Source organism: Podarcis pityusensis (genome assembly GCF_964106645.2).
Source record: "Podarcis pityusensis genome assembly, chromosome: 4".
Taxonomy (NCBI): domain Eukaryota; kingdom Metazoa; phylum Chordata; class Lepidosauria; order Squamata; family Lacertidae; genus Podarcis; species Podarcis pityusensis.
Genome location: NC_138027.1, coordinates 41,636,614 through 41,654,590, shown reverse-complemented (window position 1 = coordinate 41,654,590; position 17,977 = coordinate 41,636,614). Strand labels below are relative to the sequence as shown.

Genomic DNA, 17,977 nt, shown 5'->3' with positions numbered 1-17,977 from the left:
CAATAATCTTGTTGTAAAATTTATTACAACACGCAGACTCATCTTTTTCTCTGCAATCAATGGCATTCTGTGTAGGCATGTCCAAAACCCTCTCTCATTTTGAATACAAATCCAACTTTTATCACTTCTGCTGTAGTTCTCTTTGTAACTTCTCTTAGGATTATCTGCACAGCACCCATCTGCATGACCACCTCTTGAAAAGCTGGGATAACAAGAGTAGATACTTGAAATATTTTCAGGCACATTAACACTCAAGGTGCATTCAAAACTTGCCAACCTTTTTTCAGTGCTTCTGCAGCACTAATTTTAGGGAATTAGTGTATAGAATTTGCTGCCACAAAAGTAGTAAAGGAGATTAGACAAATTAATTCATGGAGGAAAACTATAAATGGATATGAGCCATGATGTGCAACCTCCAATTTTCAGAGCAATATGTCAGAACCAGCCCAGATAATGTGAGCAAAAATAGGGGGTTACTGCTTTCGCGATCCATTTGTGTGCATTCCAGAGAAATGTTGGTGACAACTGCAGGAAAAAAGGATGTTAGACCAGAGAGAACTTTGGTATGATTCAGAAGAGTTCTTCTTATGTTCTTCTTAATATTGTTTGTCCCTGATGTTGTCACTGCTGGGAATTCATATACATGGTAAAGGCAAGAACATTTGCAACAAAATGCTTCAGTGTGTTCACCTTTGTTCCAAGATTCTTCTGAGAATTGAAGCAAAGACAGCATGGAGGTAATGCCAGTTCATCAGTTCATACATTTCTTCATGAAAACATGTTTCACAGCGCCACAATATTCAGTTTTCCACAGCATTTTCAACAATCAAAGCCAGTATTTGTTAGCAGTCCCAAGGGCAAGTGCACCTCTCCATCAAACTGCCAACATCTACACATAAAGGTCAATATTTGAAAGGGGAACCTCCATGTGCTGGCTCTTCCACTCCATCAACTGGTAGGAAGCTGACTGGTATACAGCCGCCATTTTGCCTCTATGAAGCATATTGGCTAAAAATTCCCAGAGATACAGCAGCAGCCAGAAGTTTTTCACTCCAAGTTCAGTAAATAAATCTTCCTTCCCTCTACTTCTCTACCCCATTTGAGCACTACTGCTCTCTGTGCATCCCTGGTGTTTGTCACTGAATATCCTTGACTGTGATAAAATGTACTTCTTAAATATCTCTCCACTGTACTTTGGGCAAACTTAAATTAACTCACAAGCCATCACTGTTGGCTTGACTGGAGATCCATCGGCCTTCATTTCTCAGTTCAACATTGTCCCATCTTAAGTGATGACACAGATTAACTGTTAGTAGTTTTGTGCCGCTAGTTTTTATAATTTTGCTTTTGTAGACCTATTCTGACATGAATCATAAGGACTGCGCCTCTATTTTTTTGGCAAAAAAATAAAAATACATTTTCCTACTACTACAGTTTCAACAGTGAGCTAGGAGCTGTACTAAAGGTAGGACCCATTTACATGGTTGGTTATCCTGGGCTCACTTTCCCCTTCGATGACATCAAATCAAATTCATACCAGTAGAATATATATCCCTCCATCAACCTACATCTTTGTCAACAACCTGAGTTAATTATAGTTACTGATGTGCACATACAACAGTTCCCAAGCCACAGCTGATCTGGGCATTTGATATATTGCAGTTTGGGTTTCAGATTGTGAATATGTGGCCCTTTTTTCAAAACATGATAATATAGGTTTACCCTCAGAGATAGGATGACATCAGTTGTGTGCATATTAAGTATAGGACAACCTGCCTTAATGCAAGCCATAGGGACTAGATAGTCCATGTGTATGTTTCCCAACTTTATAGTTCTATGCAAACGCATTTTGTGCTTTTTCCTCCCAAAAATATTGGGAATGTATTTGCAGTATCTGATGCAGGTCTGTGTAGGATATACACAAGATGCAAGTAGGAGTAGAAACAGAGAAGAGGAATGGTGGCAGTAGGAGGAAACAGGAGCAAGCTCTGCAGGAATGAACAGAAGTATGAGCACTTTCCACCCACATAGTGCTGTAGAATAAGAGAGCATCATTAGGCAGAAATAGATTACAAGAACAGTAGCAAACTGTTATAGTAGTCCAGAGTCTCTTGCTACCCTACCATCGCAAATCAAGGCAAATTTTACCTATAGCAGCTAGAGTGAGCTTTTGGCAGTTTAGTGCAATGGTCTCACTGATACATGCCTCAGTTAAAGCAGCCACTCTTCTAATATTTACAATATGAATATATGTCTATATATAATCAGAGAAGCACATTACGTGGAAAGCACTCACAAACTTATGCTGCCTTTTGTTTATTCTTCCTCCTTCTACATTTTAATGCATACTACTGCATATACAAGCTGAACAATTCTTTCCAATCTTGGAAATGCAATTTGTCCTGTTTTAAACCAAGAAGAGAGTAGTCCTTAGGACAGGTATCTCTTTGCTTGCATTGTACCAAGTACTTCACAGAGGAAGCTTTTCAGGGTACACAATGGCTTGGTTTGCACTTCACACTAAGCCAAACCATGGCTTTGTGTATGTGTGCAGGCTCCAGAAGAATAGATCACGGCCACTTTGCTCCTCCCCAGTCATTCTGCTGTTTCACTAAACCATGGTTTGGCTTAATATGTCATTCAAACCAAAAATCATAGTTCTCTGAAGACTAACCACAAGCTGCAACCAAGGTTTGTCCTATGGTGTACAGCTTTTGATTTGTCAGGGAGAGCTAAACCATGAGCCTGCATTCAGACAATTTGTTAAGCCAAACCATGGCTTGGTTCAGCTCAACAGCAGAACAATCTCTGGAAGTCCACACATTTGCACATTCATGTTAAGCTGTAGTTTGGCTAAGCATAACATGTGAACCAGGCCTAATCCTCTAAGAAAACCTTCAGTTTTTCACACACACCTCTATACATTACTTATACATTACTAAGGATTTAACTCCTTTTTATGCTCCTGAAGCACACAAAAGCAAGTTAAAGGCTTGTTTAACACAGAAGAATATGCATGAACAAACCTACGCAGAATGTCATTGACACCAATGCTGCAATAGGACTAGCAACAGCTGTTCAAACTACTAGTGCCTCAGCTGCTCAGATGAAGTCTTAATTAGTGGATAAATTATCAGCCCTGAGAGGACAGACAAGTTGGTAGCATATTCCACCTTAGGAGTAATCCAGGCTACTTATTTCCTGTCAGCTTTGGTCAATTTCTGAAGGACATAATGGGGCACCACGGTTTGCAGATCTTTTTTCTATGCTTACTTGCACCTCGGCTTCGTGTTTCCTCTCCTGACCACACTTGTCAACCACAGTCTCTCACACAAGAGAAAGGCCCAGGCTTCATCTTAAACTCTTTGTGCTACCTTGACACTTCTCCGATTTTGATTCCGTTTAGTTCACAAGATCCAACCTCCATCATTATCTTGCCTGGATAATTCTATTTGATTGCAAGGTTAACAAATCTTCTGTTTGCCTGGATTCAGCCACAGCTCCCTTTTCTTGCCTCTAGTGTCCACTCACATCCAGCCTCCAAGTAAGACCTGCGATTGCAAAACTACAATACAGCGAATAACGGAGCTAAGCATGTGTATTACTGGGACTTGTTGCCACCTCCTTATTCACTGTACAGTTTTGCTCAGTACAGTGGTACCTCGGGTTAAGTACTTAATTCGTTCCGGAGGTCCATACTTAACCTGAAGCACCACTTTAGCTAATGGGGCCTCCTGCTGCTGCGCTGCCGGAGCACGATTTCTGTTCTCATCCTGAAGCAAAGTTCTTAACCTGAAGCACAATTTCTGAGTTAACAGAGTCTGTAACCTGAAGCGTATGTAACCTGAAGCGTATGTAACCCGAGGTACCACTGTACACATATTGGAGGTCTTGTGTGGCAGGAAAAGATGCCAGACCTCTTTAAAAAAATACTATGCCATTACATAACTGTAAACCTGAATACAGTGGTACCTCTGTTTATGAGCTTAATTCATTCTGGAAATCAGTTCTTGCACTGAAAGCGTTCTTAAACCAAGGCACGCTTTCCCCAATGAGGCCTCCCGCTGCCAGTGCCCTTCCACCGGTCGGCTTCCATTTGTCTTCCAGGGCAAAGTTCGCTATCCAGAACACCTACTTCCGGTTTTGCTGAGTGCATTGCCCGAATTGTTCGTTAACAGGACTGTTCTTAGACGGAGGTACCACTGCAGTTACTAGACAGACAAAAATGTAGTCCATGGAATCCTAACAAACTTCCCAGTGGCATTTATCTGAAAGACCCTTATTCTTGATTGATGAGGGCAGAATATTTTGCCAGAGTTAGGCCAGATGTGATAGCAGATACATGTTCAGGAAAGATGAAAAGCGTTTTTTAAACTTTCCATTCCCCTTAAGAATGGAGAAATCTCAAGTTTGCCTGGGGAAACAAACTATTCTGCTTCCCTACATCAGATAACCAACAGCTAATAAAAACTTTTCCAGAACAGTTATCCAGCAAGTATCTAAGAGCACTGTATGGAGAAAGAGGAAATGGATGCAAATACAAATATGGATTCCATATACACACCAGGTTACAAAAGGGTATCTAGCCATTTAAAAGACAAAGACAGTCATACTATTGCAATTCATGTCAGACAATGGCTTGAGGCCCTATATGCCCTTGATAGACACAGGCAGGTCAATCAGTGGTATCTGGGAAGTTTATCCTCCTACCAGAGAATGCAAACGTTTGGCACAAGAAGCAGGAGAAAAAGATCTGCAGTCTAGAAATTGGTAACATCGGAGTTTGCATTGCACCTCAGAAGGCATGTCAGAATTTATGCTTCATTAACTTATTGTTAGGCTGAGTAACTTTGTGTTCTACCCTTCCCAGGCAACTGTTTGTATAGACCTTGCAGTTTACTTTGCAGCAGAAGCAACAGCAGTAAAAACAAAACCCCTTTTCTGAAACTTATGCTTCAGAGCCTTCTTAGTTCTAAGAATTCATCAGCTTCTCAGGTACTGAACAGAGGCTCTATTTTCTATACTGACTCCTAGCCCAATACTTCTCTATGAGTTAGATCCAGTCATCCAGTAGACTTACTGAAATAACTGAGAATTACTACAACATGACTGCTAAACATATCACTGAAATAAAGTAGGAAAGACACAAAAATTGAAATCTCCAGAATTAATCTGTGATTTGTTGTTGGCCATCAAACAAATTTCATAGAATAGAATCATAGAATCATAGAGTTGGAAGAGACCACAAGGGCCATCGAGTCCAACCCCCTGCCAAGCAGGAAACACCATCAGAACACTCCTGACATATGGTTGTCAAGCCTCTGCTTAAAGACCTCCAAAGAAGGAGACTCCACCACACTCCTTGGCAGCAAATTCCACTGTCGAACAGCTCTTACTGTCAGGAAGTTCTTCCTAACGTTTAGGTGGAATCTTCTTTCTTGTAGTTTGGATCCATTGCTCCGTGTCTGCTTCTCTGGAGCAGCAGAAAACAACCTTTCTCCCTCCTCTATGTGACATCCTTTTATATATTTGAACATGGCTATCATATCACCCCTTAACCTCCTCTTCTCCAGGCTAAACATGCCCAGCTCCCTTAGCCATTCCTCATAATTTGTTGTTGGCCTAGAAACAAATTAATAAAGTTAAAGAGTAGTCTCACAGAAAGCAAGACACCTCACAGAAGTCTTCCTACTTACACTCTTCCAGTTTAGAACAAATGTATTATTTCAATGATCTCTATAACAAGATCAAAGCTCACCACTAAGGCTCCAGAACCAAAATTTAATGCTTTGTCTTGGAAAATATCTAGCAAAAATGTTTGTATACACACAAAGTGCGTTTTTTCAGCACTGAGTTAACAAACCCAGTTAGAGGGGTTCCAGGACAAATGCTATGACTTCCTAGTTAGTGGTGCTAAGACTCAAGTCTGGTTTTACTTTGATTTAATTACTTTGATTTGTATTATTTGCAGAAAATCACATAAACAAAGATAACCCATATCCAACAAAACCAATGAAAATTTCCCACAGACCCCGAAAATACATTATGAAAACCTGTATTTCCATCCATACAACACACCTTACAAAAGCATACATCTGTAAAACACGTTCCTATTACATGATCCACACGTTTGTTTAAATCTTTGATATTGGGCTTCGGTTTCCGGGGCACTTGTGAACAAAATAAAGCTCCACCATTCTCCTGAAAAGGTGTACTTGTTCTTTGTCCCTCTTGATAGTCTCAATTTGTCCATCAATTTTTCAGTCATGGCAATACGCCATACTCTCTTGTAACAAGTGCTCACCTTTTAAGTCCTTCCAGAATGTGGCTACAATCATACATGCTGCCATTAAGAGAAATCCAATTAGTGGTTTATCCACCAAGTCTTAATTCTCATTTAAATACAGATTGAGTAATGCAAGCTCTGAAGACTCCGATATGCTGAAGAGTGATTTTACTTATCTCATTGAACACCTGCGCCCTCAAATCTGCCACCTTTGGGCATGTCCACCACAAGTGCCTATAGCTGCCTCTGCCCCCACAACCTCGCCAGCATATAGATAAAGTATGTTTATGCATACAGAAAAGTTTAACTGGGTTTATAGTCTGGTTTTCTAGATTAAGGCACTGGCAGAAATGCAGAGGGGAATCTTGCACTGGAAGCAGAAATATCTCTCAGTGTTTCTTCGTTGCACCCTCTTATACAGAGAAAAGTGGACTATCACTGCTTGCTGCCAGTGCCATTTTAGAACAGGTTAGGGCCCACTGAAGAGTTATGTGCTTTTCATGGGCTATGGTCTCGTGCACATAGCAAGAAACATAAAATATCAAGAGTCTGGCCTAGATGAAATCAAAGTGTAGTGCTGACGTACTGAAGTGTATGTCTGCCTTGTTTGAGTAGCTCTGTTAACGAAAGTCAATTGATGTGAAGATTCTCATATTTCACAAAACACTGAGTTAAACAATTCCCTGCCTTTCAGAATTATTATGACCAATAGTTTTAGTGCCACAGAGTGCTCAGTCTCAAAAGATCCTTATGAAGTAATTAATTTCATTAAGGGAAGGCCAACAGTGTATTGGCTCAAACAATTGTGTCCCTAATTAAAGGATTACATGCAACAAGGCTAGAAATGTGTCTTTTGTGTGAGGGCCAGACCATAAACAACAAGAGGGATCTATTATGGCATCTTAAGTAACTTTATAAATAATGGCAAAGAGCTCCCTAGGGGATGCTATTTTCCCAATTTTAAAAATCCCCCCACCTGCTATTTGCACCTTTAAGAGAAACCTACATACACGGTCCCTGTGCATGCCAAGTATTCTCTAATGGGCAAAACAACAACTGGAGGGAACAGTTTTCACTGGGAACGTGACATGAGTGGAAAAGAATTGCATTCAACTTTTACTCAGCGTACACTCATATTTTTTTTAATAAAATGCCAATGTCTAACTTAGCTTGATTAATTTCAATGGATCATCTCTGAATAAAACTTGAATATAAATCAGAGTCCTAAAAAACTTTCCACACCTCCCCATGCCACAGCCCTGATCTAGATCCTGCCAGTCAGCTGCTTTTTTTTAAAAAAAAACTTTCTTACAAATTTAAATAAAAAGAAGACCCACTATGGGCGTCCTGTTGTCTCAGCTTCTTAGGCAGTGGATTAATGGCCTGACTCAGCGTAAGGTAGTGTCCTGTCTCCATTCTACAATAGCAATTTGCTCATGGCTGGAATGGCATTTAAATCCAGAAGTCTAAATTCCAAGTCCACCAGCATCCACTGGACCACAACGTGTGTCAAGGGGCAGTTAAGCAGCTATTAACACACCCATCCTATTTTATGCCTACTTTAAAAACAACAACCGCAAAACAAATTAACCGTTATAATGCAAGCGAACACAGAGGGAACAGAAGAAGAGCTTACATAGAAATTCAGAGAATCCCTTTTGTTCACAGCACACAATTTACAGTCCTTCGGTGTTCAGTCACTGGTGGGAGTCTAGCTATTATGAAAGAAAGAGGGAAACTATTCATAAACCAGCCAGGGGAAAATGAGTTCCATAACTTTCTCTAAGCCTATTATGTTTTGTTTCCTATATATTACACTGCTGATATTGGTATCAGACTTTGCATCTTTGGAGGAAGCAAGTAAATCTCGGAAGTACACACAGGCCCAGCAGCGCCTGACAGAGGCATTAGCAGTCTCATTACTGCGCAAGGGTTATTTACAATACTTTACCCTATTTCGCCCCATTATATACTCAGCATGATGAAATGCCACTTGCTCAAAGCCTTGTAACTGAAGCACTGCTGTGCAAGGAAAAGAAACTCAGCAGTACCCTCTGTACGACACCCACATGCCAGATGAGACTTTTCAATCCATGGCTCTGCAGGGCATTTCCCCCCTCCTGACTTCTCCCATGGTTACACCAGAGTTGCGTTTCATCCTCCGTCCCTCTTAAAATTCCCAATTTCTTCCTTTCCTGCCATTCTAAAATGCTAAATGAAACGGTAAAAGAAACACGAACTACACCGAGATCTGACGTCTTAAGTTGCTGCAAGTTCCGAGCCACACGATGAGCGCCTTCAACAAAAAAGGGCTTTCTAAACCGTTCAGTTAGAAAATTCAAGTTATAGAACAAGATAAAAGCTTTTGACTTCACGTTACCCGCCTCTCTTTGGAGAAGCAAATCAAGTTTAGCCTACGGATGCACTCCATCCCCCGAAAAACTTCCATGTAGCACAGAGCCTCCAAGTATCGCAAGACCTTCAAGGCATCGCCAGATCTGTTGTGTGTTTAAAACATCAGTTTAGCATACCTAGCAAAAGTGCCTGAAGAAACAGAAACAGCCTTGTGTGTTTCAAATCTACCCCACATAGACCACCAGCAGCATTCATTATTTTCGTCAAGGGTGGAGACGAGACAGGAATTTTGACATTTGAACAAAAAATACAAGATACAGCTGCACTGGTTGAGATAAAAGTTGTAAGAACGGGAGCTTTGCAGAGTGGCTTGTTGTTTTTTTACTGAAGCTGTCAGAGAAAGACAGTTAAGAGGTTGGCACTGAACCAGGACACTGGGGCCAACGTTTAAATTATTTGAAAACTCCGTTGTCAGATCCTTGCTTCTATATCACCATAGAAGACAGCTCCTCTAGTAACACAGAGCCCTCTACTGTTGGGCTGGGACACTGACATTAAAAGGAGATCAGGGAAGCATTCACACCATATTAGGAATACGTTACTCACAATGATATTGTCCTTAAGCCAAAGGGATTTAGTGCTCAAGCTAGTCATGTTTACTGAATAAGCAATTCCAGTTCATCCATGTCAGCTATCAGAAAACAATAGAATCACTTGACAGATTATGCCTTAGGCTGCAACCGTACGCACCAGTTACATGGGAGCAAGTCTCACCGATTTCAGTGGGGCTTACCTCCAAGCAAACATGCATATTGCTGGAGCGTTAAGGGTTCCCCAAAAACTTTCATGTTAGTAAATAAGGTCGAAGGAGTTGCAGATAAAACAGAACAGTTTTGCAAAGGCGTCTTGCTCAGAAGACTGATTTTTAAATAAAAAATCAGCATTGAAAATAAGCACAAGATTTATTCACAAAACACCAGCAGACCCACCTGAATGTATCCTTATGTCACAGGTCTGAGTAGCAGGTCTGGAAAGCTACTCACTACTGATAAACAAGCAAGTGACTAACTGCATGGCTGTTTTAAAACCAATAGTATAAAAGCCATACTAGCTGCTTGGCTCATTTTCCTTCAAGTATTCAGAACTGCCTTTTTAAAAAGTCATAGTGGATAGTGGGGGTGGGGAAAGAGATCTTATCAACAAAGCACAAACATTTTTGCTCATCTTCATCAACCACACACCCCATTCCAGCCATGTATTCTGCTGCATTTTCCCTATCCCTGGTTTTATTCAATAAACAAACTGTATAATTGCCAGACTAACCATGTGAACCTCGCCGGAGACACATGGGATTCTTTCACTGCCTTGCATTCAGTCCCTCTTAAACGTGTACAATAACAATTACAGCGTTGTAGCATCTCTCATCCAGAAAAATCACAATGCACTTTACGGAACTACATACAGTTTCGCTTCATCTACCCATAGTCACTTCTGGGATATGAACAGCAGCTGTTTAAGAACACAGGCAAGCATTGCAACAAATCACTTGATAGCAGACAGCGAAGTATATTGTACCGAGAGCGTCCCTTGTTCCCAGAGTTGGAATTTAGCCAAATCACTACTTCTACTGTTGGGGGGGGTGGGAATTCCCAGAGGGCAGCTATCTTTGTTGTTTTACTTTTAAAAGCCTAGAAGGCTTGTGGTGCTTTAGACATCAATAGAATTATTGTAGCGTATGTTTTTGTGGACTAGAGCCCACTTCATGCACAGGCAGAGCTATTCTGGGGTCAGGGGTGCACAACAGCAGGCCCACCATCACATCCCAGGTCCTGCTGGCTCATGCTGGTTGGCACAGGAGGGGTGCGGAAGGTTTAGACATATTCTCTATGTCAGCTCTAGGCTGATATAGCTGACTGGTACCTCCAGGGGATCCACAGGGTACATTATCTGGAAAACTGGGCTTATAATTCTCCACCAACTGGGGCCCCACTAGCAGTACTACTCTTCTCTGGCAGAGGCCAGGAGGCACCAATTGGCCATCTTAATGCTGCCCCCTCCAGTCATCAACATAGGGGGAGTAGCATTGCACTCCTAGTCCACCCAAGCTTATGGCACATGCCACAATCAACCTGTTAAGTCTTTGCGGTACCACCGTGTTGCTTTCCTTGCAAAACATACATTAACCAACTGGCAACCTCACGTCTTCTGTTGCCCGCTGGCTCCGTGCTTGTCCTCAAAACTCAAATACGTCCTTCGGCATGAAAGCCCTGCTGACTGAATTCTGCATGTGGCATCCCAAAACCAGACACAATTCTATTTAAAGTACAACAGAAAAAGGGCTAGAAATGACAATATAAATTAAGCGAGTTCATGATGAGAAGTCCCCTGTCTTTAAGTTGCAACAACAATAACTCTGCTTTTGGAGGGAAACACATGGTGGAACTGCCCAGAAGACTATGATAAAAGGCAGACTTGCTATAAGAAAGCACTGCTAGATTGGGGGGGGGGGGGGGCTGGGCTAATGGTGAGTTAAAAACTTGCCAGGGACTGTTGACAGAGAATGGAAGCCTCTTACCCAGTAGCAGAAGAGATGTCAGCTCCAGCAGAAAGCACCTCATCTTTGTAGAAGAGGGAAGATAAAAGGGCATCACTCTCATTCCCAGTTCACCTCTTGCTTATTCTTTTATCTTCAGCTGTCAACTGCCACCTGGTTTATATTTCCAGAAAAGAGTGTTTTGGTAGAGTCGAAACACAACGGGGAGGGGGTAGGGAAGATAACCAGCAGGGGGAAGGAATAATACTAAAAAGACAAAGTGAAGGACAAGCTTAGTGGGAGGCGTGAATGTTTCTTCAGATGCTAAATGATTATTCCAAACTGACACCGTTGCTTTTCCAACGCATTGTGTTTTGCAGCATCTACTTTGATTTCTCCTACTGCGTCTCCCACAGCACAGTAAAGAAGTACTGTACACAGTTCCTTGCTTGATCAACCGTCTCCGGAAAGAGAAGGGTGCAGGAAGATCCGTCTCTCGGCTCAAGAAGTGGCTATGTGTCCAAGGATTAACAACCTGGGCTATTTTGCAAGCTCTTCACGTGCACAAAAAAGAGCCCAAAGGGTCAGGTCTGCCCACATCCGAACCAGTTTTGTAGGTGTCTCTTGCTAGTTTTCCTAGACGAGAGGGAAAGCGAGGCTGAGATCGTCCTCTTGCACGGACTGCATCGACAGTTCGGGAGGGGCTTCGTCTCTTCGGCTTGCTGAACTGTAAGGATGGGGCAGATCAGCAACCCGAGCTGGGATGGCCCCGTTCAGCAGCTGCTCGCGCTCAGTTCGGCTCGCTCGCTCGGGTGCCTACAGCTCAGGTCTGCTCCTCCCTAGAAAAGAAAAAAAGAGGCAGGGAAACTTATAAAGCCAAGGCATAAATTGTTGCTCCTTGCTGCTAACTGCCTCTCCAAACACGCGCGGTTTGTGTGTGTGTGGGGGGGGGGGTACATACAGAGACGAAGGGGCGGGAAGAAGTGGGGGCAGACCGAGCACCAGTTCCCGCCCCGCGCCCCTCTAAGACCCCCATCTGCGCGCGGGGAAGGAGACCAGCCCGCTATTGTTTCAGCCTCGCGCGCAAGACGGCCGACTCCCCTTTCCCCAAACTGGAGGAAAGGCTGGAGCAGGGCGCCCTCGAGAAGGGAGACCGGCGACAGGCAACGGCCCGGAGCTTAGGCGCTCTCTTTCTCTCCCCTTTCCCCGCCCTCCGGTCATAAAGCGAAGCGTAGCCCACTTTCCGCGCGCCACAAACACCCCTCGAAGACAAGCGCCTCGCGCGCCCAGCGGGTCCGGGAGACCAGGGCGCGCTCCTCAAGGGGGTCTCCCTCCACCCGCGCGCTCTTCCTGCCGCCGACCCACCCTAGCCACTCCCTTGCCCGGCTTGCTCGGCTCCACGTGCCGCGGCGACACCGGCATCCCCTCGGACTCTTTCCCTGGTATGGCTACTCGCCGCTCGCCTCAGCTTTGCTCTCCACCCCGCAAGGCGCCTACCTGGCCGCTCTGGTTGCTTCCCTCAGCCCGCCGCCGCTGCTGCCGCCGCCGCCTCTCCTTCGGCGTCTCCGCTCGGGCTTCATTCTCTGCTCAGAAGCTGCTGCTGCTGCTGCTGCTGCAGGGGGTGCCAAGCGCTTCCTCCCGGCCGGGAAGCTCCGCCTTCTCCCCCCTGCGTCCCTCCTCGTCGGACTCGTCGTCCTCCCCTCGCTGCCTCGTTCCCTCGCCGCGTCCCTCCCCGCTTCTTTCCCGGCTCACCTTCAGCTCCAGGCGGGCGCTGGCCGGTGCGAGAGAGAAAAGAAACGGGGCAGGGAAAAGAGTGCGCGCGCGCTTCTCTCTCTTTCTCTCTACAATGGCCCAGAAGCGAAGGAGGCTTGGGGAGTGCGCCGCGGAACCTGGAATGGGATCATATTTCACCCCAGGCTGTTGTGAGCTTTTGCTTCCAGCTGGCAGCGAGGTATAGAGCAGGGCGGGAGAGAAGGATAAGCCTCCCTTTCAATCATTAACCATTGCGGGCCAGTAAAAGCAATCACTGCACGTATGTCAGGCTAGACCGGTAGAAGGCCGGGTTGGCACCTTTTCCCTCTAGTGCTGCTTCTTGTGTTGTCGCTTAAGAATTAGTCCTAACAGGACCATTTCAAGAACCCCAATATAGTATGCATAATCATTAAAACACACACACCATTAGGTTATAGGGCTTGTCCCTTCTGGGATGCTTTGAACTGAAAATTTACAGTTTTAGAATTAGTTACAGATAGGTAGCCGTGTTGGTCTGCCATAGTCAAAATAAAAAAATCCTTCCAGTAGCACCTTTAAGACCAACTAAGTTAGTTCTTGGTATGAGCTTTCGTGTGCAAGCACACTTCTTCAGATACATCTGAAGTATCTGAAGAAGTGTGCTTGCACACGAAAGCTCATACCAAGAACTAACTTAGTTGGTCTTAAAGGTGCTACTGGAAGGATTTTTTTAGTTTTAGAATTAGTAAGGCTGTGGGAGCAAAAGAGACACCACATTCCAGTCCTGTTTCCGCAGTTCTGACAACAAATGCAAAATGCTGCAGCCCCAATGACTTAAAACTGCTTTGTATTTGGAGTAGCCCCGCTGGGAGTTGCTCCAAGCTAAGTGGTTTGAAGAAAACAGCTGTCAAACGGCCAACAAGTTCCACCCACTCAATAACCCGTTAACAACCCTTGTGTGTTGAAGCACAGTGTGAAACAATAAAGCAAACCTGGTCAACAAAAGCCTGCCATACTTCATAGAGTGGGATGTTAAGAGCTACGATAATGGGACAAGTCCTATCCCTAGATACCTGTTTTAGCAGTGCAGTGGTGTGCTTTGGGTGTACTGCTGCATCATGCATGTTGCAAGAGCAAAGGTGACTGTGCATTTACGCATGAAACACAAGTTGCAGCATGACCTGGCACAGCACAAAAGACTTGTTACCGGTTCTTACCTGTGGGACCAAATATTCTGGAAGTGAAAACGGATGCTTCCAACTGAGTAGCATGGGCGAATTAACTATGTTGAAATTCCATATGCTGACTTGGCCATAACCAAAGTTCTTTTGAGTCATGATGTTATAACGTAAGATGTGTCTAATGTGGGAAAGAGTGAAACAGCAGGTTTAGAGCAAGTTCGTGCAAATAAAGTGGGCCTTTCCTTTTCCTAGGAAATAGATGGAGGAAGTTCTGTGCTGAGTCAGCTGAATGGATGACGCAGTGGCGCAACATGGATAAGGGATGGAGGGGGTGGGTTGGGCAGGGTGGTACAGAACTGGTACATGAGCCAACCTGGCCCAATGCTAAATTTCCAGTTCCAAGTTTTAGGATTCAGCCAACTCACTCTGAACATGTATATAAACATAAATTTATTCTAAGGGAAGTGTACTTAAAGGAGGTTAAATGGAAGGATTGCCTCCTCCCACATTTACCTACCCAGAGGCTTAGATCATCTTCTGAGCAGTGGCGTAGGAAGGGGGGGGCGGTCTGCCCAGGGTGACAAGATGGCCCCTGACTCCCCCTGGCTGTAGAGCGAACGAGGGCGCCCGCAGTCCGTATGGGCGCTGCTCACGTGGTGTCCGTACGGGCTGCCGCTCTCACGCGCCGGCCGTACAGTCATCCGGACGGGCTGCCACTCTTGCCTGTGTGGCCGCTGTGCAAGTGGCAGCCCATACAAACTGTGCACGTGCAGTAATATCAACTGATTGATAGGATGCCTGGTCCTAGAAAGAACTGTGGAGAGAAAGAAATGTATTTGTGATGTTAGGAAACAAGCGACAGTGCCAAAAAGAATTGGGTCTCCAGTGGATTGTATATATTTTATGTAGCATACCCCTGTACTATTTTAATTGAGCATTTGATATTTTTAACCAGGGGTAACCATAGAAATATGTATTATTGGATATTTGGAAGAAGCAGAAAATTAGCAAGTGCTGTCAGAAAGCTTATTTAGCTGTTACACCCTGCTCAGTCTTCTTTCAGATTATTGCATTCATGCATAGTAACAATAGTATATATAAAGAGACCATGGAAATGACTTTATAGCATTATAATATTAAGCCCATTTCAGTTAAATTAGATTATTATAATAAGCACAGTCTGTTAAAGACTGTTAATAGGCACCTGTGTGCTCTGTCTGGATCCCCTTAATCTCTTTGTCAGCTCTTTCCTGACCTCACTAATAACATAAAAATAGCTTAGCCCTCATTCTTCTTCTTTTTGCCTTCAGAATTCTTTAAAAGTAGGCATTAATTTTTCAGAAGCATTTTTTAAAGCCCAACTTGTTGTTTATTCCCATTGCACAGAAGGGTCAAACGAGGCAAGGCAAATTCACTCCTTTTCATGGCCATTCCAAAATGGAGTTGTGACAATTCAAAAATCCTTCTTTTGCTGCTTGGTGGCCCCCCTGCCTCCCTCTCAAAGCATTCATCGGCCTATGCCTCATCTGTCAATTTTCCATTGTACCGCATACAAAATGACTATGATCCTAAACACAAACATAAACTGATGTAGTTTCAAATTCAATGTTTTGAATTGGTTAGAGAGTTCAAAGAGGATCTTCTCTTTCATCAGCTAAACTACCAAGCGCTAAAGAACCACTTTGTATATGCATACCAGAATGCTACGGCTGTTCTTGCACACATATTTCCACATAACAATCAAGTAGAAAACAGGCCCATGGGCAGATGTGCATTAGTGAAAATAGCAATGAGATACTACTGATCTCACCCTGAACAGTAGGTACTTGTCCAGTGGTCGTTTGGTAAGGAGTTTCCTCTAAATCAAGTGTGAATAACCTTTAACCCTCAAGATATTGCTGAACTACAAATCCCATCAGCCCCAGCAAGCATGGCTTTGGATGATGGCGGTTGTATGCAGTTCAGCAAATCCAGAGGGCCAAAGGTATCCCACATCTAGTTTACTTTTTCTAACAACCCAGAGGCTTAAGTAGAATGTGGATGCATGGAGGACTCAGAATGACTCCCAGGGAAAGACAGGTTGAGATATCCTTATCCGAAGCAATATCCTTTCATTTTAGGTGTAAAGAATAATGGGGCAGTCATTATCGGCATACTTTTTGGAAAGAGAGAATCTAGTACAAATTGAGAGTTATCTGATCAAAAATAATTACATTGTGCAATCACAATTAGAATACAGTAGTTATGTGTAACTGTAATAGAAACATGATTAGTCTGGGAGAACAGAATGCATGTTCATTTAAGATAGGCTCGTAGTGATATGACTCTGACATAAAGGTCCCGCTTGTTTGAAACATTAATTCAAGAGCTTGTTTGTTTTTCTAAAATGCCATTGGATGCAGGCAACACTTTGAAATAAATGGAACTAGATACCTATATAACTAAGGAGGCTTCTACTTTGATCCTTCCTCACTAAGACTTTGTGAAAGAGGATTAGTTGGGAGTAAGGTGTTTGGTGCTTGTACTATGTGGGTTAATGGTGGTAGCCTTCTCTTACCTTTGTAAGTCCTCGTCAACATTCACCCTATCTACATGAAGGCCTCTTGCTGGTTTGACACTGAAGGAGCCACCTTCCCTATCTTTCAGTAAATTGCAAGTTCATCTATCCCTTTCATTATAAATCATTGAATTGCTTTACTTGATTCAAACTGCTATCTTACAGTCATACACGTGCTTAAACTCTTTACCTTGAGCAAGCATAATACGCTTCAATTTCTCAATATTATGCCCCAAAAATATTACCTAATCATTATTGCAAAAAGGTGACTCTCCCACTGAAAACTGGGTACACTGAGTCTTAAGTGAGCATCCTTAAGTAGCCAAGTTTAAATCGTTCTTTGCTTACAGTGTTCTGCTTCAGTATCATCTAGTGATTTTTTTTAAAAAATGACTGCTCTTTAAGTTCTTAGAAATGCAAGCAGCTCAAGATCATGTTTAGAAACCTCAGTGACTTTAGCTGTGCAATAGCAGCACCACTATGATGACAGAAATGTGGGCATTTATAATTAGAATGTCTGAGTTATTTATGCTTGCGGTACACACTGATGGGTCAGGAATTCGACCTGTAGTAGCAGACAGACAATGGTTCTCCTACGGCACAGTTGACACCAGGGAAATTCTTTCTGCAAAGCACCATATGAAATAGGGGAGAAGGGGACTATTTTAAGATAAATCAACATGTTTCCAGATTTTCAGGGCATCTGTCACCAGGCACTACAGTGTATGCTGGCTAATCCCACCGCAAATTTTATTTTAACCATTTCTTGACAGGAAAGTCTGTCAGTATGTGTCTGTACCCGTCTTTAATCATGCCTGCGCCAGTGCCATTCTTGGGCTATGAACTGTAATCTGATTGGTTTATACTAGTAACTGAGGTAAGAAATCCTATCACCCAGGAGCAGGGCAGGAGTCGGTGGTTCATTATAGGGATATTCTCGAGCAGATGTTCAGAACTGCTTGTTCAGAACTGACTGCCACACTGAAAAGTTATACCGCGCTGTAGGAATGTGGCTAATTTGTTTATTTCACTTCATGTCATTAACGTAATATTTTAATGAACGTGACAGATGCCAAACCACACATGTTGAAATCTTTCTGATGTTACTGATTTGAAAAGTGGTGTGATGTGGCATAACTAGGTTTCAGTCGATGGGCTGGGACTCTCAGTTCAATCATACCAGTGGCTGCATCAGTGTTTTCTCTGTCTTCTGTCTGTCACTGTCTTCAGTTTTTGAGGGGTTGCTGTCTTTTAAGAGAGTGAGAGTTGGAAAAGAGGGTAGGAAAAGGTGGAAACGGAGAAAAAGAAAAGCACAGAAACGGATGGTGAAATGT

General features: G+C 43.3%; 1 protein-coding gene across 2 annotated transcripts in view; it reads right to left on the bottom strand.

The window, feature by feature from the left end:
* Positions 1-13,109, bottom strand: part of IGSF3 (immunoglobulin superfamily member 3) — a 120,213-nt gene extending 107,104 nt beyond the window's left edge. The window contains exons 1-2 of one of the 2 annotated variants that reach the window (XM_081001494.1): positions 12,672-13,109; positions 11,217-12,013 (exon numbers count right to left, since the gene is read on the bottom strand). In XM_081001494.1, the coding sequence (XP_080857620.1) occupies positions 11,217-11,298 (82 nt within the window). In that variant the 5' untranslated portion in view covers positions 11,299-12,013; positions 12,672-13,109. The remainder of the gene's footprint in view (positions 1-11,216; positions 12,014-12,671) is intronic. The other variant, XM_081001495.1, reaches the window with a different exon arrangement.
* Between the last annotated feature and the right edge of the window lie 4,868 nt (positions 13,110-17,977).